Raw genomic sequence first — 25,713 nt, forward strand, 5'->3', positions numbered from 1 at the left:
GCCTGTTTGGATTAGGTAAATATACTCAATCTGCAAATGAAAAATGGCTTGATGCTAAAATGTTAACCTCAACATGAATCAAAGTATATGTGAAGAGATGGAAACATATCAGAAGCTGATAGAAATGAAAGAAGAAAAGCTATATTCATTTGAGGCTGTTTTTCATGTGCTCTTTACTTTAACATCACATTTTCATTTTGCAGTGACTGTGTAACAATGACTGTGTACATTTTTTGCTACTATAAAATGAGATCTACAAGGCTAGCATTACTCATGAATCTTGCGATAGGATGTTCACCCCACACTGGAGTGCAAGAGCTTAATGGAGGCCTCATGGGCCTGCCAGACCCTGTCCCAGAAAGGAGCCGTGGAGGTGAGTCCTCCAAGCAGCCTAGGGAGGCTGCACAGGAAGCAGCCAAGTGGAGGGAGGCTGCACAGAGCAGCCAGTCAGGGCCCAGCAGACTCACATAAAAAGATCTGCAAGGCCAGAGATAGTCAGTTGCTGTGGGGAGTCCAAGGAGTGACAACTGTATTCCTAGTGGGCTGCAGGAAGGGTAGCACCTTGGACAGAGAAGTTGCTTGGGGGGACCAGGGGAGCAAGAGGGAGCTCCTGGCTGGCTGCTGGGACTTGCTGGCTGAATACCCTGAGAAGAGGGCAACGAAGGTGCTGGAGCTGCAGGGAAATGGCCCAAAGAATTGACATACCATTGAGCGAAGTTCAGGAGGCTGCTATCTACAATGTCCCTGGGATGGGACCCGGAGTAGTGGACAGGCCCGGGTTCTGCCACTCGCAACTGGAGAAGTGACTAGACTATTGAACTGAGCTACTGCACACCTGGAAGGGGGAAAACACAGATGGTGACACAGCTGGAGGGCCAATTCATGAAGAGGACACTGCGGTAGTTGGACTGAGGCCGGTCTGCAGGCAGATTCAATGATGGGAAAGACATCACCTGGAGAGGGCACTCCATCTGACAGAGCTAATCCCTGTGATGGCCAGCAGGAGGCACTGTTGCGGTGAGTGGACTCCATCACAATCTATACACTTTCCATTTGTGAGGTTGAATCTATCTCATCATCTCAATATACAGGGATTTGAAAGCACGGGCTAGAGTTTTCAAACATGGAAGACTACGTTTATGTAGCAAAATCCAGATTTAGGCATCCACATATGCAAATTTTTGGCCATAACTCCTATTACTTATTTCAATATTTTAAAAATATATTGTTTATATCAATAGTTGTTCAATATGACATTACTGAATTAAAATGAAGTTGTTGACTATAGGTCAAATTCTGCACTCGTGGTGACCTAAGTGTATTGCTTATTCACCAAGTTGTTCTTTTAACTATTACCTCACCCACTTCCTCCATCCCACCTTCTTGTTGATATCTTCTTGCCACTGTCTTAGACTATGTGGTCTCTGGGTAGCGGTTGTGTTTTTTTAAATTTTCTGAGCATCTGCCAGCACAATTGGGAGTCCTTTGACTGGGGTCACTAGAAGATACTGTAATAATTTTTTATGCAACTCCTATTGAGCTGAAAATATTTAAATAGATGAAATTAAGGGTAAAATTCTGCTCTCATAGCATGATACATATGACACATCAACAATATATTATTTTCAGCCATAGGCTTCAGAGCATTTTACTAAGATGGGCAAGTATCAATATCACCCTTTGTCTAATCATGCCAGAAGAACAGGAGACAGTGTCTGTGGTACAATTAGGCCACAACTTTACTCACTTGAAATATTTGGGAGAACCTGGCAATAAATAATGCAGGTCATCATTATTTCCTTAACTGTTTCCCCATTTCCCACTTCCCATCCTGGCTACAGCAAGCCCCTTGCTCGGATCCCAGTGCCCTCCCCTCATATGGGAGTTATTGGGGGCTGTTTTCCTGCTATACCTGGTTTCCTGAATCCCCCTCCTGCAGCTTCCTTAAGGGATGCACTGCACACCTGCCACATTTTTTAATTTACTAAGTTGTGATGTGTGAACCTCCCTCCCCAGCCCTACTGTGGGGATGGTGAAAAAAACCACCCCGTCTCAGTCAGTCTGACAGGGAGGGAAAAATTCCTTCCTGGCCCCCAAGGAAAGAGGTGACTAGTGTAATGCCCACATGGTTCCTGAAGGCATCCGGTCTGACTCTGATTCTATGGGTGGGAAGGTGGATGGTGCCAGCGAGATCCCAGTAAGAGAAGGCTGCTCTGGAAATGCCCGGGGTACAAATACCACACCCTCCTCTGGTCACCTGGAAGGTCAGTACCCTCCACCGAACCTGGTATGGCCACTTCCTGTTCCTCTCTGCTTGATCTAGGTAAGCCTTCCCTGTCCTCCCCCTCTGTCACCAATAGCAGAGGAAGCTCCTAGAGGGGCTACAACCCTTGTTCTTTCAGTCAGCTGGACAAAGGACCCATTGCACAGAGTTGCAGTGAGCACATTTTATAAATGAGGAAATTGACCTGGACAGAAGTTTAAGTCCAGACTTTCACATTTGAGTGCCTAAAGGCAGACACCTAAATCCATACTTAAGCACCTAAATAAATGGAAAGATTTTCAGGGGTGCTGAGCTCTCATTGACTTCATAAGGAAGCCATGCTACTACAGTGGGAACTGGAAGCTATTGTGAGAAAAACGCAAGGATTTGAGGCCAACCTCTGCAGCCCCCAGTCCTCTTGCTCCTGATGGCAACATTCAAAGAAACTCTGCAAGGTGAACATCAGAGTTATTAGCCAAGCCTTGTGTTCCCCTCTTGCGAGTTTTAACACAAGATGGTTAGATCAGAGTAAAACTTAGGACACTAAAGCATCATGATGACCAATGAAATTGAGCATAAAAAACATATTTACAAAACAATGCATATTGAAATGGACAGCTTAAACAACCTGGACAGATTGATGGTGTCTGAATAGAGGTCACCATTAAATCTTTACCATACGGAACTATGTTAATGACATGCAAAAAGGGACAATGAAGCAGTTAAGGGTATTCTAGCCTGGTCGAGTCTGCTCCTTTTCCAGAGTTCATGGATGTGGTAGCATTGGACAAAGCGCCGGAGTTGGAGCAATTATTCAGAGAGACCAGTCTGACAAATTTAGCCCTTCTTTTTCTGCTCACAAATTGTTAGCGAACAGATTATTAGGAGCCTACATTTCATTTTCAAGAGTGACAAGGCACTCAGGAGCCTAAGTTCGACTGACTTTCAACTAGATTTAATTATGAAGGGACTTAATTAAATGTATTTTGGTCACTGCAGATAGGCACCTTGTGAGATTTTCAAAAGTACCTAGGCCTCTAACTCCCGGTGAAACCAATGGGAATTGGGGGCCTAGTCACTTTTGAAAATCCCACTAGCGGCTTCTCTGCATTTTCAGGCACCTCAATACATTTCCAAATCTGCCCTTAAGTGCCTAAATTGGTTTTGAAAATGGGATGTAGGGTCCTAAACCACTTAGATACTTTTGAGAATTTTTACTGTAAGTGACAGTAAGGTCACACAGGAAATCAGTGTCAGGTCAGGGAGCTGGACTTGAGGTCTCATAAGCAGGCTAGTACTCTAACTTCTTGACCAGTCTTCCGCTCAGTGGCAGATCTGGGATTAAAATTCCAGACTTTCTGACTTCCATTCCTGCAAACCTCGCTGCCTCAACATGGTATTATCTAGTTAAATCAAGGCTTTAACCTTAGTGATTTTACGTATAAATACATAAATAAATCCAGCTGCTTACTGTTGCAAGTCTTGTTGTATTTAGTATTCTCTTGTGGATACCCCTTCAGCTGGCACTGGAACCTGTGCTGCCAGAATTCCTGAAACCAGGGGTTTCGGAGATTGGTTTCTGGCCGAAGCTGCAGGTAATAGTCATCAAACCATTTCACATCAGGAGACTGAAGCTTGATCGTTATTCCACCAACAGCTTCCCGCTGATACCCGTCTGTCACATCGTACCTGTCTGCCCAGCCGTCACTGCAGAGAAATAAAAGAGAGAAAACACTGTGAAGCTACTGCTTCTTGCACCATTCTAAAGAACAAGGGAAGTGCTCCTTTCAAATAGCAATAGAAGCAAATAAATGCACACTCACACCAGAGATTTGAAGGGTGAAGTATCAGTAATACTTCTATTAGTAGCATTCAGCATCTTCTATTTTCTTACACTGAGCATTCAGCTGTAATCAGCATCTTCTATTTATATAGTGTATTCTTAAGCTTGTATCCCAAGGAATCCAGACCAGCATTATAAGCCACTGCCCCAGTCCTGAAATTGACTGTGTGCATGTGCACCTCTGCACTGCACTGCACTGAGCCCTGCTGACTTCATTGGGATGGTGCTTGTTTGGGGATATTCTAGCCAGGGGACAACTTAGCGAAAGTTTCACAGAATCTGTAATGGTATTGCAAAAACCAGACAGGAAGCTGTCTTTTAGATTCATGGCTAAAACAACATCACAGTAAACTGAGATGCCAATGGCAAACTACCAAATGATAATGGCCATCAAGCAGTCCGCTAGCGATTCTCCTCCACTTATTTCACCTAAAATCCCTCCAGAACTCTGACTCTGAACTCCAAGCAGAGCTGGTAGAAATACAGGAAAAAAGTCATGAACATTTCAGTGGAATTCTCCATGCACAAGTTTTTTTTTTTCTTTCACAGAAATTCAAAATTTTGACAAACAATTTTCCATAGAAAAATTAAAATTCGGAAAGTTTCATCTGGCTCCACCTCCAAATTTTACATATCTAAGCATAGCGTTGCCATCTATGGCTGTTTTATCATGATTGCTATATTTGGTATTGTTCATAGAGCCCCAGCTTCTGAGGCCATGGGATTATGGGAGAATCTTAGTTTTCACAGGGGAAAATAGAGGGTTTCTTGCCCTCATCATGCATTTTGTAACATGCAGGAAGACTGCTGGAACTGCATGACCTCTATTCACTTCAGTGGGGCTTTGTGTTAGCACAGAAGTCTGTCTGTCCTCTACACAATACAGGATTGGGGTCATAGATTGTAAGGTCTATAAACATTGTACTTGCAAACACAGAACAAAAAGAACTGCCTGAAAGAACTAATAATCTGATGAAGGGAAAGAAAGTGCTTCAGATTAAAAATAAACATTAAAGGGTAAAATGAGTTATTTACTGCAAGAAAGAATGAGATACATTTATGAAGGAAAAGAGGTAAGCAGTGATTTTTAGTTGGTATCACAGAGAGATGTGCAGCATGCTGCTTTGAAATGTATCCTAAGACTAAGATCATATTAGGGTTGGAAACAGGAGTTAATGTTCCTGAATATGCTAATGGGAATCAATTCTGGCAAAAAGTCTAGCTTCCCCGGAAGGATATTTACTAGTCCAAGGGCTGGAATCATTTACAGGTCTGTCTTGGTGCTATGATAAAAAAAAAAAAAAACATTTCAAACAGTTAAACGTAGGAATTATCTAAATAGATTTAGTATATTCAAAATGGTCATCTCATGTTCAGCAAGATTTTAAATGTTTCCACCCCATATAGCAAAGTCCTATAGAACTGAACAACAAATAGCAGCTCTTCTATGGGTTTTTTCAATCATCTTAGCAGAATTACGTCCATACTATAGAATTGTACAGGATTGTTTAAAAAACCCAATGCCACACCTTTAGAAAGGATCTTATTTCTATAGTAAATGTCATGGGTTGTTAAAGCAATAGTGATAAAATACGTAGGGGATACTAATGATCAAAGTTTTGGAACATTATAAATGAGAATTCTAGGCCACATGTTTTCCATGAACTGACTCCGTGTTTCAATAACCTTGGAAATAGCCCATCTTAGCTTCTTTGCACATCAGTGAACTAGGGATTTTTCATATGAAATATAGATATTTAACAGAATTTTACAGGCAACATCCTTATGTTCTGAGTAGGTGTAAAAGGTATGGAGGGAGGAAAATGAGAGAGGAAAATATGCGTGCAAAGAGATACAGAAGTACTAATAAAGCAACCTTCAGGTGCACTGGAAAGGGTGTTATGCACGATATAGCAAATGGCCATGAAGAATGGTACAGAAGACTCCAGAAGAAGGCATCCAGCACAAAGAAAGGGGTAAGTGCATATGCTGTAACTATTGAAATGCTGGTTGTACTAAGATACGAAACGGGGTTCATCTTTTCAGTAGATAAATGGTCTAGAGCAGCTTCAGCCCAGAGAATAAAATCAGTCCATGTGAAGACTACTTGGGTGCAACAGTGTAAGAATTTAGATAAACAACAGTGTCCTGTCCCTTTAAATGTTTGAGCACTCTCCCCTCCCAAGTGCAAACCCTTGTCTTTGCTTCAGTTTTGCAGCCAGAACAATAAAGCAAGCGCACTGCACAGTTGTGTTTCTATTAGCTCCCTCTATGTTTGTGTCTATCTCCTTCTCTGTTGGATCCAGAAATATAACATTCGATGACGAGGAATTTATATCCCAGGAGTGTCCAGTGCTCCCACTGATTGAACACGAAGAAGAAAAAGTACATAAATACTACTGTGAAAAAGGGGACAAAGTTCATTTAGAGGCCCAGGGTGTCAGACTGCTTTTCTTCGCTCCTGGGACACTGGGAACCAGCCAGCTAGAGGGGGCAAGTAGGTAAATAAAAAGGGAACAAAGGATACAAGTTCTGCATATACTGCTAGAACTGTTCAAACAGAGCAGTGACGGGGAAGTAAACAGCCATCTTTGTTGACCATGTGCAAGCAGGCAGCCAGACAAATAGCCTGCAGCCTGCACTGAGGGTCTATAGCCAGCAGAGGGAGACCAGACATGCCAAACCCACGAAAAAATGCAGAAATTGGACTTGTTTTTGGCTTAATTGGCTTGTGACTTGCTTGTTGCCTAGTTTTTGCCTTTTTTTTTGATCACCTCCCTGCAAACGGGTGGGGGGGACAAGTAGGGCAAGGGGCAAGCAGGGGTAAGCGGGGAGAGAGTCGGGGTGCACAGCGGATCCACCACAGTCCCAGACTCACGCTGGGGCGATCTAGTCACATAGAGTGTTGCGGTTCTTAGGGATTGGCTTGTTTTGGCCTCATTTTGAAATGGGATTAGCTTGATTTTTGGCTTATTGTGAAAGTTGGGGTGCTTATTTACCGCGTGAAAGTTGGCAACTGTGATGGAGACCAAGTACAGCCAAAGGAAAAATTCTGCAGTTTGCCATGTAAGCACATGGCCAGCAGAGGGGGTACAAATAGTGCAGTAACAAATAAAAACAGTTTCCTTGTGGCAGGAGATGTCCAGGAGGCATGAAGGTCAAAGGAGGGCAGTGAAATGGCACCTTTTGTGGGCAATGTTGGTGAGTTTGATGACAACTGTGAGTCATGGGCGGTGTACCTCAAACATTTTGAGCAATTTGTAACCTGCAACACCTTTCCAGATGGACAATGGGTTTCAACCTTGTTGATAATGATGAGTAAGAAGACATGGACTGCTGTGTGACCTATTATCTCCAACTGTGCCTGGCACTGCCACATATACCACAATTATTGCAGCTGTTCAGGGACATTTTTCTCCTATTCCATCAGTGATAGCAGAACGTATCAATTTCATCAACAACATCACAGAAGTGGGAAGTCAGTAGAACAGTTTGATGTTGTTCTCAAGAGGTTGTCAGAGCACCATCAGTTTGGACAAACAGTGAGTGATGCCCTGCGTGACCAGTTAGTCTCTGGATAATGCAGTGACCAGGTCCAGAAGACGTTATTCACTGTGTAAGTGCCTACATACAAAAAGGCTGTTGAAGTACAGTTGCAATGGAGACCACAGAGAAGGATTCTCTGGAATTTAATGTGAACCAAAAATTTCATTTCATGAATCACTGAGACAGAGGATCATGGGAACATAAGGAATTTCCATGTGGTTGTAGTGCACAAACTACACATGCTGAAAAGGATTGCTGGGCATGCCAGGTTATTTGCAGAAAGTGCCAGAAGAAAGGACACATTGCTATGAGCCGTGGGAAAGTTCAACGATCAGCAACAAAGAGTAACTATAGATTCAAGAAAACATCTATGACAACTGAACCTAAGAAAGGACGGAAGTTGGAAATTCATAATCTGGAAGAAGACAAGAGCTCTAGTGACATTGACCAGGATTTAGCACGACACGTGTTATTGCAAGCTGGATTCAGAGATGGCATCTGGGTTACATCTTTGATTGAAGGAGTTCTTACAAGAATGGAACTTGATACTGGAGCTGCCATCTCATTGGTTTCTGCATCTACCTATCAACAGACTTTGTCACAAGTTCCTCTGGAAGAAACATCCATGATTTTGAAGACTTATACTCCAGGTGAAAGTTCAGCTGGATGGACAATCATTTGTTTTACTCTTATGTGTGACTGAAGGAAAGTATCCACCATTATTTGGCAGATTTTGGCTTGAGAAGCTCAAGGTGACTTGGACTTTTATTGAGGTAATCACAAAAGCACCTAAAAATCTTCAGGAAATACTGGACAGGTACTCTAAAGTTTTTGAAAAAGAGCTTGAGCATTGTCTTTGTGAAAATTACTGATAAGTCTGACAGCCAGCCGAAGTATTGCAAGCCCAGACCTGTGCCTCTGCTCTGAAGCCTCAGTAGTGGAACACTTTGTACAAACGCTAGAGCATACTTTAAAACCTAACAAGTCTATTTTGCGACATCAGCGGAAACGGGACAATTTCTTGCTGGTATACAGGAACATATCACATGCTGGTACCCAGGAGTCACCTGCGACTCTTTTCTTGAGGTGGTCTTTGCGTACCTGTTGGGACCTGTTACATCCTGATATTGCCTCATGTATTCAATGTGAGACTTGTCAATATTCTTTTCAAGTTGAAAACTTGGTGTGAGCTGGCAGCTACAGTTGTGGAGTGAAATGGGTACCTGGAGAACTTGTGAAATGCACAGGATCTGTTTGGTTCATGGTAAAATTATCCAACAGCATTTTATGGAAATCATATATGAACCAGTTGCAGCCTTGACAAGTACCAGAGTCCAGGGATGTTCCAGTAGGACTTTCTGATCCTCCTATTGAACCACTTTTGTTACAACTCCTAATATCAACAATTTGGTGGAAGAATCTCTGGTACTGGATCCAGTTGATTCCATACTCAATCTAGCTGATTTCTTACTACCTACTGTTATTGTTTCTCAGGACATTGCCACACCACCATCACCACAATATCCCAAGACAGTGTGAAAACCAGTTGTGCACCTGAGCTTATAAATTGTTTAGCTAGTAAATTGCTGTTCCAGGGCAGAATAATCCCTTGCAATTCAAGTCCACCTGCCACTCTTAGTTAGGTCATATGGTGTTTATTGTTAGCCATGTAAATGATAATGTATATGTGTTTGGGAAGTGTTTTAAGGTAGGGTAGAAGAATGTGATATCACATCCCTTTAAATATTTGAGCATTCTCCCCTCCCCCGTTCAAAATCTCACTTTCCTGTTAGTTTCAGTTTTGCAGACAGAATAAAGTAAGCACAGCACACTGCTGTGTTTCTATCAGCTCCCTCTGTGTCTGTGTCTTTCTCTGCTGGGTCCAGAAATATCACAGACAGAGTAGACATGTCCTCAGTAAATACACAAGCCTCTCCTTTCAGAGTGGTAGCCGTGTTCGTCTTTATCAGCAAAAACAACTAGGAGTCCTTGTGGCACCTTAGACACTAACAAATTTATTTTGGTATAAGCTTTCGTGGGCTAAAACCCACTTCATCAGATGCATGGAGTGAAACAATCTCCATGCCTGTCATTTGTGGAATGCTGGGTACTTTCACTCCCATCTGCTCTCTGAGAGGTTTTGTGCGGGTATTTTTGGGTGGAGCATTTGACTTCTGTTTAGTCTCTCATCTCTTTTCCCCACAATGCCACCCTACTTTATTTCTCCCTGGCTATGTCTAGTGCTTTGGCTACTGCCTTAGGCATTAGAGTATGTGCACTAGTGATTTCTGCCCCTTTTCCTACAGTGCAAACCAGCACCTGCCCTCACTATGCACTGCAAAGCACATGGAGTATATGGCTGCATCACTCTATTTGTTTCTCCATTTAAAACAATGCAGGCCCCTACCTTAGAAGCTGAACTCTTTGGGCAAGTTCTCCATTTTATGACCACTCGACTTAGCTTGGAATAGGCAGTGCCAAATGCATTTCTGTCTTGGTTTCATAGCTTATGTCTATATTCATGTAAGGATGGATGGCTCTTGACCTCAGCCTGAGTAGCCTGGTTGTGTACTGGAGAGAAGAAGAGGGGGTGGAAGGGAAAGAAAGATTCTGAATTTCCAGGCCAAAGACATTACTGAAGCCCTAGAACTGATGTGCTCCCATTGCTTCTGGCCCCACTCCTCCTCTGGCTCATCCCTTCAAACCACGTTTGTCTGTGGCTCTCTACACCCTCAAACGTTTGTCCCAAGTTTGGGGACAGATCACCAACTGGTGTAAATCAGTGGAGTCACCCCAAGCTGAGGACCTGGCTGTTAGCACGTATCAAAGTGGCATGGTAAGCAGAGATGCCCACCTCTTTGCCACGAGGTGAGAAGGTTGAGATCAGAAGGAAATCCCATTGGAAAGACTGTGGGACAGCAATAAAGAATTCTGTGTAGCTTGAAGTATGATCCTTTACTTAACTCTGCCTTTGTATGCATATGGTGTGTGGGTGTGTGTGCGTGCAAAGAAATGTGATTTAAAAAAAAATCAAATGCCATATGCAAATTTTCTTAAAATCTTACCACAAGGAGTTATAACTAGGGTGGATCATCAGGAAATCCTGGCTGCTTGGAAAAATAAACAGTTCTAGCAGCAATGGTAAAAGGCTCACACGGCAATTTTTACGAGGTACGTGGTCATGCATATAACTCATTCATCATCTTGTCATGACAGAAGACTATCAGTAAAAGAAAGATGACTATGCAATGAACAGACATTACTGCTGCTAGTATACTAGACACACGTACACAGCAAGGGATACTATTTTCAGGATCATGTCATCTCGTCCACTTGCCCGGTTCTTTAACTTTTGTCTTTGTATTCCATGCTGTCAGCCTAATGACTGGTGTTTTCTTATTAAACCATCACATTGTAATGTACGGAAGTATCCTGAAGGATTGTATCACCATTTATGGATCTTTTAAAAAAAAATTTTTAAATGCTTGCAAACCCAAGATAATGAACAATTACATCATGAAAGAGGAGGGAAAAATTGGTATTGCTCTCATTAGTGTCAATTATAGCTAAACTCACAACAAGAGATCACAAAGTAAACTCCACCAGATCTTTAACCAGTTGTTAAAAGTGAAACACTAAAAAAATGTATCATACATAGAGCTGGGAACAAATGTCACAAAAATTCACTGAAAAATGCAATTATTTTGGCGCACCAACATTACTAGTGAATTCAGGTTGAACTCAGTGAATAATTTTGGCTGAAAAAATGGATTTTTTAAAAGTCAAAATGGTTCTTTTCAGCCACTTCAAAAAGAAACATTTTGAGTTTTCATTTTGAAATGGTGCTTTTTTGTTTCTTAATTTATGTAACTTTTTAAAAAGGGTGAAGAAAAATACTTGAAAATGACTCAGAAGAAAAAAACCTGAAAAAGATCTTTTGGGGTTGAACAAACCATTTAATTAGACCAGAAACCATTTTTTTCTCTTTTTTTAAATTTTGGTGAGAAAAACTGAAAAAAAATTGAAACGTTTTTTGCCACCTGAACCAAAAAATCAGTTATGCGTTCAGCTCAAATTCAATGTATTATACACACACATACATATATGTTTGTACACATACATCTTATGTGTGTGTGTAGATATTCATATATGTATACACACATATTTTACATATTAAAAATATGGGTGTGTACAAAGTACATATATGAATATATATACACATATCACATATATGCAAATTCATCAAATACCAACATTTAGTTTAGCGATATAGGTGATTCTATCAGCAAATATTTTACTAGTCTATAATTGTTCTGTGTGTTCTGAGGAAAAAGGATCTTCTTCAGAAATACCAATATGCTAGCCAATCTTCAGTTAAAAACTGACCCGGAAGAAAAATTTGGTAGAGAGTTAAAAGCTTTATTCTGTAAAACAAAAATATGAGAAAGATGATCAGGATCAAAGAATGTGTGCATTCTCTTTTCTAATTTTATTTGGCAACATATACACAAGAGTAAACATCTTGCATTTACAGTATCTTACAGATGTCAAAAAGGATGTTCCAATCTATGACAGATGTGTTTGTTTGCAAATATGGCAGACCCTAGTGAAATGCTGACACAGTGAAGTTGCAAATGGCCATATTTTGCTCCGTTATGGTAATGTAAGTCTGAGACAATAGCACTGACTTTACTAGAGCTCCTCAGAGCACATTTTGGTCCACAATTTTCCATATATGACATTATTGCTTATTTCCATGATTACATTGCCACAGGTTTTGGTTTTCCGAAGATGAGTCAGAATGTCAGAGAGTTTAGTCTAAAATAACCCTCAGAAAAAAATGGAAGAAGGGAGTTTCACATCGGGAGAAAAGGGTTGCCTAATTTACTTGTATTAAAAAGCACTACAGTGTTACTCCACAGCAACACTCCAGTAACGTCACTACAAAGCCTTGCACATTTACTGCACTTACAAATAAACATAACAGCAGCAATAAATCCTGCAGAACACTGACACACAATGGTCTAGGTCTTTATGACAGAAACTTGTTGATTTCCTAAAATATGAATAGGGAAGTAGGATTATCATTGTAATGTGCTGTATAGAAGTGGCTGTACTGACATTTTAATGTAAGTAAAAGTATTATGATTGCTACTGTAAGAGGTGGGAAGTGTGCATATTCTATTAATACCGTTTCACATGATGAGTGTTCTCTGTTTTGGTCTTTCACGTCTATCATCTACTCTGAAATACCCAACTTTATTAGTAATAAGCACCTAATAGCTTTTCATCCAGAATAGCAACATTCCCTGTTCTACATTTTTACTCTGCCTATGCTGGAGTTGATATATGCACAGGATATTTTGTTTGTTTGTTTGGTCAGTCAATGAAAACCTAAAAACATTTGAAGACAATTTTAAATGAAAGTGAAAACATTTTTGTCTTCATAGAATTTTTTTCATGGAAATAAAATGCATTTCCTGACTAGCTCTCCCTCTAATATCTTTCCGTTAAAATATTTTTTTATATTTTTGAGAAAAAGTCATTTAAAAAAAATCTACCATCTCTAACCTAGACACTTTCCCCAAAAGTTTTGGATAAATATGGTTCTAAATACCTAATGTTGGCACCAATGTTTGAAGCTCTTATTCTGTATTATTGACTTATGTGCAAATTCCAGTTAAATTCTCAGATAAACACTTCAGGCTATATTCAGCTCTGGCATGTGAAGCTATAATAGCAATAAAGTCAATGGAGTTATAGCAGGTCTGAATAACTACAATGTGCTTATACCAACAGAAAAGACCCGCCCACCAATTGTACCTGTGATTTAAAACTGTCTCCTCTTGAAACTTCTGCATTTCAGAATAGCAGCTTCTTTTGTGACCAAAAATGCTACAATTCTTGGCATATTTTATGACCCTTTTATGCCCTAACCATTGGATTTAGCCTTCTCTCAGTAAGTAACACTGCTTCTGGAGAGAGCAGACTGGATAATACACTAGAAAATGTACCAACGCACAAGCCTGGGGGTGAACTAGCTGATCTAATAGATTGTTTTCCATCTCTAATTTGTATGGGTTAAAACCACAGCTGCTGCACGGCAGGTGTACTGGGAGGTTCAGGGGAACAGGCGAGAGGGCACAAGAATTCACTTTCTTGTACAAAACGCATCCAAAAAGCAGTGTGTGCTTGTGTAATAACCTCACTTACAGGAGGAACCCCAGACCATCAGCACTAAAACTGGAATCACCACTGCTTGAGCTAAAGGAGTAACTCTTCAAGCTGGGAGCACTAATTGACACCTTTTGTATGTGAACCAGCTACTAAATGAAACAAAAATCTATGCCAGGGTAGGTTACACTAGCACTGTCAGCCATACTCCTCTCCCACATGGTGTATCCCAGAGACCACTCTGAGGGGAGCCCAAACTATACCTTGGCAAAGTTGTAGCAAGGACTGCAAATGGGTGTGCTTGGAGGCATTGTGCCAGCTATCGAACTCGTAATGCCATCAGTCATTGTCATGGGGGAAATGCAGCGTCTACCGAGACCAGCCCAACTCCACTTTTAGTAATTTTACAGTGGCCTGTGAGTCCATGCAAAATGCATAAATTAAATCTCTGTCAAGCCTTTGGAACATTTTCAGGGCATCAAAACATAAAGCTGTCACTTACATGTCGTGTTTTGTCAATGAGTTCCATGTAACTAATGCATTATTATTATGTTTTATTGCTTTTTGTGGTGGTACAATCCTGACTGGGCCTTCGGATGCAATCTCCATTGTGCTGAGCACTGAAAACCACAGGAAGATGCAACCCATGGCCTGAGGAGTTTACATTCTAATTTGGTTCAAGATGTAACAGGGGAATGTGATGCACACCAGGAAGGGAAGGGTGGTGAGAGCATGAGGGTAGCTATAAGATCATGTCATTACATATGTTAGTTATTGCACAACTTGACAGTTCCAAATAATCAGAATTTAAAAAAATAAATAAACACGTCATCATCAAAATTCAGATGCAGGATGCTGGATGAGTGGTATTGCTACTTAGCATTAAGAAGTGGATTGCTGTAACTATTTAACTTGCCAAAAGAGTTATTTTGAACAAAAGGAAATCTGCAATTCCTTCCTCACACACAGACTGCCATAGTGAGCTCTCTACCACTGCATTAATGGGAAAAATAATTCTGCCTAATAGAAACACTTGGAAAACATATGAGGATGTCTGGTCACAAATGAAACTGTTGCATACTTTTGCAGTTTATATGTATTAGTCCCCGATACTCACAGGTTATGTTCTCACTTATTTATCTATTTAATCACTTTCATAATCGATACTCTGCATGACCTCTAAGGATTCAGATTTTGTATTTGTTATTAGATTTTTTGTTTTGTTTTTTCCAGATTTTGCAAATAATGAACATTGACTTTTGTTATTGATATGCTATTTCCATCTTGCCCGTGTATTTATATATGCTTTGTTTCATTATGTGTTTATATTTCATATAAAAACAATAAAGTTAAAAAAATTCAGCTGCTGAACAGTTTATTTTAGCACTTCGGAATCACCTTCTTTACAAGAAGCATTAACTATAAATGCATTTTAATGTTATTGTATTGATAAACGTTAAGCTTCATGGAACATTACATATTTGAAACTGTGAGCAATGACAATCTTCCAATGAATCCTTTGCTTTCAAATGCTCATCGAGGAGCATTTTATCACCAAATTGTATGGGGAATGAGCCCTTGTGCTTTTGTGCTAATGTGCCAATTTTTTCTCCCCAAAGGTGGATCTGTTTGGATGTAATATGGCTATCTCTCAAGGTGAGCACCTGTAAGTTTTTAAATTCAGGTGAGCAACACTTTGAAATGATTGTGTTGGGGGAGAATGGAAATAGGTGGGCCACTGACTGGCTTTTTTTAAGATTGTAATTTCTTGTCTTTGTCTTTCCTTTCATGCAGGTTATAAGAAGAAATGAATTTTAGGGAAAAGGGACATTCAATGGAAAGGAATCCTCTAAATATTTTTAAGCGAATAACACCTGCTGTTTCTGCCAAGATGATTTCTGGTAGGAAAACATATTCAGTCACCATGTAATCAAGGATACTAATTAATTTGGAGTGTCCAAACTTTGCCCAGCCAAGGACAGCTCTGATGGCATATGTGTAGCCTATGGCTGCACCTAATTCACATAAAAACGAACAGATTTACAGCTGCTGACATCTGTACTTCAGAAGTGAGATCTTCAAAGAATACACAATGCTTCACCTTGATACAAGCTGTCTTGTCTAGCTGCTCAGACTAAAATGGAGCATTGGATATCAGAACCTGTATATTCTGTATTAAAGAGATGGGTAGATGAATGCTACATTGTGGAATACCAAGGGCATTTTTCAGCCTATCTGCCCACTCCTGAATTACTCAGTTGTGAATGAGAGAGGCAAGGTGGGTGAAGTATTAGCTTTTATTGGACCAACTTCTGTTTGTGTAAGCTCGAAAGCTTGTCTCTCTCACCAACAGAAGCTGGTCCAACAAAAGACATTGCCTCTCCCACCTTGTCTCCCTGATATCCTTGGAATAACACAGCTACAACAACACTGCATACAAACAGTTGCGAATGGCAAGCAAACAATCGGTGTACAACCAACAATCTTGGATACATAAAAATAAAGGAATCATGGACCAATGATTGAAAATAAAAACACCTCTATGCCGAGACAATTTTCTAAGGGCCTACTCTCAATTCAATTTATGTAACCCTGACAAAAAGTTAATAAAGTAATGGTCCTACCTTTATAGCTGTGATTACATTGAACATAAAATCACATGGAGATTATGCTTTGCATTGGCAGTTATATTCAGCTATTACTTGCCCACTCTGGTTTCTTTAATTAGATCCATATCAGAATATTTATTCTAGGAAACAGGGCATTGGCGTTTATTGAGCAAAGCCCAAAAAGTCGTTTCATATCATCATTCGCTGGGAGTCAAAAGGGTTGAAATAAGCTCGTTTATATTTCACCTGTATAACAGGACTTGCCCTTCCATTAATCAGAAAGAAGAATTGCTTTTTGAAGGTGATTAAGTCACTCTGAACTCTTTACATTGCAATCTTCTTGATAGTCACAGCTTTTAAAAATGTGGGATTACCGAAGAGAACAGTGCCACAAAGCCACGTTTCTGCATCCCCCACACCCAGATCTGGAATAGCTCAAAGATGGTACTGCAGAAGCCACTTCCCAAAGGTTCTATAATTTGTTCCATAATAATATGACATTATCAAGGCTATTTTTCTACCGCTGATTAACTCTACATGTGCTTGACTGATGTTTCATTGCATCACATCCACCAGGAAAAAAATAGCTTACATCTAATTGGATTTCTCTTGGATTGATGATTTGCTTGAGCTGCCATCTACTGAATGATTTTCCATTAGATATCCAAACACAACTTGTATAGATAAGCAACAGGAGTATGTGTGATACATTCACATGTAGTCACAATAGCGAACAGGTACCAGAGATAGGCTTTTAACTAAAACTGGATGAATACTGCAACACAGAACACAACACTTGTTTCAATAAAACTGAATTCGCCTGAAGGGATATACAATCCTCTGTAATGTATGCCCTAAGAATCATTTTGGAGGAATTCGATAGCCTGTGTTACACAGGAGGTCAGACTAGATGGTCACAATGGTCCCCTCTGGCCTTGGAATCTATTAATCTTACTTTTCAATTTTTGTCTGCAAAAACATTTATAGGAATAGACTGTGTGGTATATGTAAGTGTGTGTATTACATACACACATAGGGTTTATTTTACATATATGTACAAATCTGACAAATATATACATTATAGAGGGAGCTCTTAATGACCCCTATATTTAGATAACCTAACAATTTCTATAGTCAGAGCTAAGATTAGACCCCAAGAGGGATTTGTGGGATGAAATCCTGACCCTGTTAAAGTCAGTAGGAATGTTACCATTGATTTCAGTGGGGCCAGACTTTCACCTTGGTTCCCACTCCTGTGCTCAAACCACTAGGCTTTTTTCTCTTTGTTCTCTCATGTTTTCTCACACAGCACAGGATGGCTCCACATGCAGTGGTTCCTGCTGGTTCCCGCTAACACTTATGCTGATCCCCTTATAGTTTCCCTCCTGGTAACACTGCTTTGAATTGCATCTGCTTTTGAATGTCCTTATGAGGCTCTGCCATCTCTCTAAGCTAAATTCAAACTTACTTAAGTGTTATGGGCCCCAAATATGAATTTCCTCAAATCACTGTCCTGGAAGCTGAGCACATTCCCAGCTGCTGATCAGATATGAACATCGTAAGAAAGGTTCTTTGCATAAAGAAAGCAGGCAAAAGGTTTGAAAGACCTCACATAGCCAGTGTAACATCATCTGCACTATAACATTCAAAGCCAACTTCTTCCTGAACACTGTGTATCATAAGAAACTCACTGAAATGACAGACTTAATCTATAATATACATTGAAAGATTCGCGAAGCAGGAATAAAAGATGCCTTGCTGCAGTGAGCCACCAATCTCAGGACCCACAGCAAGTTTAAACAAGAACATTCTCACTTCTTAAGAATGTGAAGTAATCTAAAAACACAGAGTAATTTCATTTCCTATATAAATATATTTTATTGAGCTGAAGTAGTTTATATTTCTTATTTGCTTACTGTGGGCAGGGGGGAAGATGAGGGGTTGAAAGGCATTTACATCTTTATTTTTTTTTTAACAGAAAGCATTTTGATATCACTTATTTTACAATACACATTTTTTCCATCAGAAGGAAAATAATGTATTAATTTAGGCCAAAATTTTCTAACTTGAGTGCTTAAAGTTAGACACCTTCAATAAGTGACCAGATTTTCAAAGGTGAGGAACTCCCATTGACTTCTATGACCATATGTATGACCATATCAAATTCTACATCATAGGAACATAGGAATTGCCCTGCTGGATCAGAACCAAGGTCCTTCTAGTCTAGTTTCCTGTCTCCAACAAGTACCAAATTCTTGTATCCAAACTGAGATTTCCATTACAGAAGGCAACATTTTGCCCTCACCTCAGTTCAGCAGATGCCAATTCATGTATTCTATTAATATTTTACGTGTGTAATCCCTACTTGCTTGGAGTGGCATTCTGTCCCCTTCTAGTGGTGGCTAGGCCAGCTAGAGATTGATAAGCCTGCTACAGCCTTAGCTAAGAGATACATGTCTTTTAGCTCATGCAGCAGAAGCTCATGCGTTAAGCTCCAGACGTCTCAGGTTTGATCCCCACTGCCAACGCCCCTCTGTGGGTCAGCATTACACATGGTTGAAAATGTATGTCATCCAGATAAAGCTCAAGTAATCTGGTTTCAAGTGTGCTGGGGTTGCTGTGTATATAAGAATCCACTCTAGCTTTGGGCCAAGGCACAGGGCTTAAGCCCAGGGTACAGAATCTTGGACAGTGATTAGATTCTCCCCACATCACTTGTATAAGGCATAGGGTATGGGGTCTTCAAAACTGTGGTTACAGTCACTCCTCTCCCAGCCCTTGCTGCTGCTGCTCTCCACACTAGTATGTCCAAAGCCACAGAACAGACTAACCCTTCCCTTGTGTAAGAAGTGCAGAGACCCCTTTGAGCTGCCACTCCACTTGATTACACTTGCAGAAGGTGAAGCTAAAAGTAGTCTGAGAGGTCTTCATAGATTTTAAGGCCAGAAGAAACTATTAGTTCAAGACGATTAGATGGTGCATGGGCTTTCTGCACAGGTGGGCCTGATTCTCACTTAGTGGAATTTATGCCCACTTTAATGCCCCTTTACATCACCGGACCGGTGTACCAAGGCCTGGATGTATATGAGAATCCAGAGGTGAGTTTCAACCTGTGAATATAAGTCCCATGGGCATGAAAATAGAGATTTCCTCAAAGATTTCAGTAGCTGGTGCGCAAAGTGAAAAGCCACATACTGCACAGTACATACTCTACAGCATCAGCCATCACACTGTTCCTGAGTTAAAAACAGAATTAATCCCTTAACATAGCTTCTTCGTCTACTGCAAAGAAAGAATGTGGGGCCTGATTCTTATCTCACAATGGAATAAATTAAGAGTAACTCCACTGAAACTAATGGGGTTATATTTATGTAAAGCCCTTAAAAGATCAGACTCATACACTAGGATTCCAAAGTTTTTGTTATGATTACCAATATGAGTAATGAATATAGCATGTAAAATCTATCATTATATCTACATACTACTCTACAAATATTTTGCTGTAGTTTTATATTCTGAGTATAAAATTGGTAATAAAAGGAATTGAAAAGAAAGGAGAATTCATGTTCTGAGGGCAGAGTCCTGATATTTTGTGATGGTATTTAAGACAGCTTAGATAGATGGTTATTTTACAGTGCAATAATACAACACAACTTAATTTTGTATAGCATCTTTCATACAAACTGGATCCCAAAACACATTACAGAATTAAATAATATAAAGCCGCAGAGAGAAGATGCTATATATTTCAGAAAACAATAGTGTAAAACCAGAATCTTCTTTTTAGTAAAATAAGTGACAGCTCGATGCAATTCATGTTCTGATATATTACAGTCATATTTCACATAGGATTTGATAAGTAACATTACCTTGTAAACATTTCACAGCTGAATATAATACATGGCACAGTGTAATGTGGTTTAATCTCAAATTATATAAAAATAAATCTACAATCTACTATCACGTGTGTTTGAAGATTTAAAACAATGGTGAATTATGATAAGAGACCATAATCTGTCATAGATTTATCAATGAATGAATAGCTGGGTCTTGCTCTGTAATATGTGAATAATTGAAAGGTCTCCAAACTAAAATAATAAACTGCATGGCTAAAATAAACCCATATACTTTCCAGCTTTTCCATTCTAAATGGCACAGAGATTTCAAGACCCACTGCTTGTTTTAAATGTCATTGTACATGAATCTTCATTTTATTTTGAGTAGGCATGCAAGGCCCATGTGACTTACTCTCTTAAAGCCTGGGCTTGTCCCACTGAAATCAATGTCAAGACTCCCACTGACATTAGGGATTACAGGTTGGTTTCTAGGATCCAATTACCCAAGCATGGCCAGATGTAGTGCTTACTACTTGGTGTAGTTCCATTGACTCCAGGAACTAGAGTTGAATCTGAACCAAAACCCAAGAACTGAACATCCTTGGATTCTGTTTGAAAACTGGTTCCAAATTTTGTGGCCTGATCCTACCTGTAGTAGAAACTTGATTGTCCTCTATCCATGTGAACTAACAGCTGCATAGGGCTCTCTTATCCCCTTTGTCCTTAAGCTTTCCCATTGTCTCTGGTAATGCCTGAGATAGCTAAATAACTTTACCTCAGTGTCTACTACAGTATTCTAGGTATTCCCAATAGTAAATATAGATAAGTTTTGGTAAAACAGCAAATACTGAGGAAAATATAGCTATTTATTCACGGAATAATTAGCAATCATTTAAAGGATAACCACTATATAAAGGTATGAGCTCCAAACACTTGCTGCCAGGCATACTGTTTATTCAGTGAGAAGTCAGATATATAGATTCTTGAATGAAAAAGCAGAGTCAGTACTGCAGAATCGCAGAGCCAATATTCACCACGCCAGAGCTCAAACCAGAGCTTGATTCTATGGCTCACTTAAGCACATGGTTAAGTTCAATCTTATTCAACAAAAACACACACATGCTTAATTTAAGCAGGTGCTTACAGAATAACTGAATAAGGATGCTTTCCTGAATCAGGACTTAAGAAGACACTCTTCCAGTTGGCTAACGTAGAATTAGTATAATAACAAAAACAGGTATTTACTTGGCTTTCAAGCCTCAGGTACTCTTATGACAATATGATAGAGACAGGAAAAAGTGTGAATAAAGAAGATCAAAATAGATGAGTGGGATTTTTAAAATCACCTAAGGGCCAGATTTTCAATAGGAGTTAGATGCCTAAATACCTTTAAAAATCTGGTCCTAACTGCCATATGATCACATGCCCCATTGACTTTTAAGCAGACTTGTTTTCCTGAGAGAAGATCCATACTAGAAACCTTTGCCTGCATAGCTATTTCAGTTAAGGAGTGACATTTTTACAATTATGCATTGCTGGAAAAGCCCCAGTGCAAAAGCAGTTATAGCGGCTAAAAGTGCTTTTGCCAGAATAGCTTATTTTGCTTACAATATTGGCAAACGTTTCTATTGTAGGCTAGACCTAAGTCATCTAGGTGCTTTAGACAATCCCATCCAAAGATACTAAATCAATGGATTTAAGCCCCTCCCCCATACAAACAAAAATCCTCTAAAAAGATGGATTTTCAGAAGTGCTCAGTATTCCCTAATTCTGCTCTTACTGAAGACAACCGTAAAATGCCCACTGATTTCTAAGGAACAGAGTTAGCTTAGGGATGAGCACTTTCGAAAATCCACCCTCCCCCCACTGCTGACCTTAGGGGAATCCTGAAAACTGAGCAGAAAGAATCCAGATGCCAAATTTCTTCATATTCATTTCAGCGTCTACATGAATACATTACCTTAGTCATTTAACCTAAACTAATCTGCAGTAAAACCTGTTGTGGCTTCACTTAGCAAGTAACCACTTCAGCAAACCGCTGCCTTATTGTATACAAACCAGTCATTGCTTTCATTGATCTTTTAAATGTCTGAAACCTCCAGCCTACCTTGTGATAATTAAATCAAAATTGATTGTTTCAACTGAGTATTTTATTCGATTAGTTCTTAAATGTAAGTTGTTTTACAATAGATTTTACTGTAAGCTGACACCGTTCTGTCATGTACTTCCCTTTCCACTCTGCTTAAGGTTGCATTTTTAAAAGGGTCAGAAAACAGAACCAAAGAATTCATTTTCCATTGTTACTTTTAATCTGAAAGTCTGCAACACCTCAATAAATGAAAACCAGATTTTCACTGTATTTATAAAAATGTTAACTGCAGTGATCAACCCTATTCTGTTTGATTCAGATTCTTATACCATGCTAATCATTGTGGTGACTGAGCACCGTATATCGCTTAATGCACTATATTAGAACTAACATCTGTCATGGCTGGTTCTCTTTTTCTCCCTTCCTCTTCTCCAAGGGAAAATCCTACCCCAACAGGAGTTTTGACCCTGGGAAGGAAGATGTGCCAGAAACTCCATGAAGTCCACTAGGGACTTTACAGTTGCTATTGAACTTATGTGGAAGGTGCTCAGATACTACAGGGATGAGAAGCCGTATAAAACCCTAAAATAGAGAGATTGACAAGCCTAGATTAGATGGTAGGGCTTTCTGCACTTCATCTGATGGCAAAGCATCCTCCAGCTGTTGAATGTTGAGCATCACTTTTTTAGGATATTCGCACATTGAGTAGTTGAAAGTCTTTGGCAAGGTTTTCAAGAGTGACTAGGGATTTGGCATCGGTCCATTTTCTGGGGTCTGAACTGAAAGGGCCTAATTTCCAGAGGGAAGATGCTTAGCACTTTCTAAAAGTCAGGCCCATTAAAAGTATCTCCAGTGAAGTTCTCAGAATCACAGGTCACCTTTGGAAATCTTCATCTAGGATCTCTCAAAGCAGTAGCCCTACACTTAGTCAGACTTTGCTGCTTAAATAGGATTCAGATATTATCTTATGACAATTAATTATCCGTGGAGATTATTTTGCTTCTAGTTTATATAGTTTTCATCTCTTCTATGATGTGGAGAAGTCTTGCCTGACTTCTTCACATATAGACTTAGGAAAATCCGTTTTGAATAAGTAAACATTGGTAATGACTAATGACAGTAGAAAGGTGGTATCATCTTGTAGCTAGGGCCCTGGTTTCTAGTCCTAGCTCTGCCACTGGCCTTGGCCAAGTCACTTCACCCATTAGTGTCTCAATTTCCCCTCTACAAATTGCCTGTGTACTTGTACAGTGCCCAGCACAATAGGGGCCCCGATCTGGGAGGAGGCCTCAATTGTAATTTTGTAGTGTAAATTAATAACAGGTTTGAATTTGGTCTGTAACATTTTGAAATCAGAATGAATATCTGAGGTGGAAGGAGTGGGAAAAGGGGTTCATAATAATACCCTGCTTGAGAAATAATTGTAGTTTGAAATAAATGCGAAACACCTGGAAATAAACAGTTACAATACACTGAAATTCATAAAAATCAAATCCAGTCAAGTTTTCTCATAGAATATAATTAAAGCACAAAAGAATCTGTTCGCTTTTGAAAAAAAAATGGATTGACAGAGACTCAGAGGCCATTATTTATGAACTTTTTTAAGGAAGGAGAAGAAAGAAGATCTGAAAAAACTATTTGCTAGAGCTCACACTTTTGAAATAGATCCTATATTCATTAGTTCAAGTGTTGCATGTACATTAGCTGTCCAATGTCACAGCATACTACTCAACGGGTTATACTTTATTTTGATCTTAGTAATTGAAATCCTTTAGCAAACAAATCATGTCACAAGTGGAAAGAGTTGCTAGTACACTGCTGACACCAAAATACGACACAAGGCTTTACATTACTTTTATGCAATTGTAATGCCCTTGACTTGATTTACACTAATGTGAAATCAGAATCAGGTGCTATATTTTAGCTTAGGTTTGGCTGCAGTCAGTGGCCTAAGCTTCTTGGTGCTAGATTTTTAGGAAAATATTGCTTACAGTCTACACTATGAAACAAAGTAGCATTAACTGCAAATGAACAGGCTTACAATGCAGCAGACAATGCACAATGCAAAGCACTGATAGATCACGAAGTAATAAAATTACTGTATTTAATTAAGGTTTGAGAGTAACAGCCGTGTTAGTCTGTATTCGCAAAAAGAAAAGGAGTACTTGTGGCACCTTAGAGACTAACCAATTTATTTGAGCATAAGCTTTCCGATGAAGTGAGCTGTAGCTCACGAAAGCTTATGCTCAAATAAATTGGTTAGTCTCTAAGGTGCCACAAGTACTCCTTTTCTTTTTGTATTTAATTAATTGTTCTGAGGTCCTGAATGAAAAGTGAAACAGGAGTGCAAATATTTTTACTTTCTATCTGAAAGAAAAGAAAGAGGGGTAAGAAATTAACAAGTCACTTCCATCAGAACAGACGTAAGGAAATAGTTCTTTGTATACCTGTATCAAATACTGCAATTATAATATCTTGGGGGCAATTTGTAAGGTTTTGTGTTTGTACAGTTTGTTCAGTGGTTTATGATTGGGGTCTCTACTAGAAATAATAATAGCTGTTTAGAGTATAAAACAATTAGGTAGCCACCTTCAAAGATCCAAATACAGAAAAGCAGTGAGCTTTTGGCCTTTATTCCCATGACATACCCAGGGTACAATCTATACTGTTGAACAGCTGTGTCCTCTCAATTCTCCAATCTGGGGTGCCTTTTACACTGCTTCACTGTGAGAGCAACCACTCCTGGTCTGCCTATACACAGCCTCCAGCATCTAAATCACTCCCAGCTATAGTCCACGAGTGCTATAGCTAGCCATCCAGCCACCCGTCAATTATATTGCAGAGTAACACCAGCAAATTCCCAGTCCCATTCTTGTTTGCCAAAATGTGTGGCTTGTACTATCCAGTCCCCTGCTGGACAATACAAGCTCATAGAAAGCCCATCATTTCATTAATAGAAAGTGATATGCACAAATCTTGTTATCTCAAATGGAACACATACTGGTTTAGAAAAAACAATACAAGTTTATTAACTATGGAAATAAAGTTTTTAAGTGATTACAAGTAATGAGGCATAAAAGTCAGAATTTGGTTACAAGAAAATAAATGGTAAAATACAACTAATATCTAACTTAACAATCTAAGTGAACTTAAACCAAAATGTCTCTCACTGCATCATTTTGCAGTCATACTGGCTGGATGCTTTTCAACCAGGGCCTCTCCCAGTCCAATGCACCTTTCCTTGTCCTTCAGGCATTGGGGATGTCATGGGCAGAGAGAAAGGGAGGAGAAATGATGTGTGTCCTTTGTTCTTACTTCTCATAGTTATTTTTTATTTGAAAATCATCTCCAGC

General features: G+C 39.6%; 1 protein-coding gene across 6 annotated transcripts in view; it reads right to left on the bottom strand.

Moving 5' to 3' along the window:
• Positions 1-25,713, bottom strand: part of GRM5 (glutamate metabotropic receptor 5) — a 327,880-nt gene that overhangs the window by 66,116 nt on the left and 236,051 nt on the right. For all 6 annotated transcript variants that reach the window (XM_037889517.2, XM_037889525.2, XM_043528671.1 and 3 more), the window contains exon 4: positions 3,735-3,970. In XM_037889517.2, coding sequence (XP_037745445.1) covers positions 3,735-3,970 — 236 coding nt within the window. The remainder of the gene's footprint in view (positions 1-3,734; positions 3,971-25,713) is intronic.

Source organism: Chelonia mydas, chromosome 1 (assembly GCF_015237465.2).
Source record: "Chelonia mydas isolate rCheMyd1 chromosome 1, rCheMyd1.pri.v2, whole genome shotgun sequence".
NCBI classification, from domain to species: Eukaryota; Metazoa; Chordata; order Testudines; family Cheloniidae; genus Chelonia; species Chelonia mydas.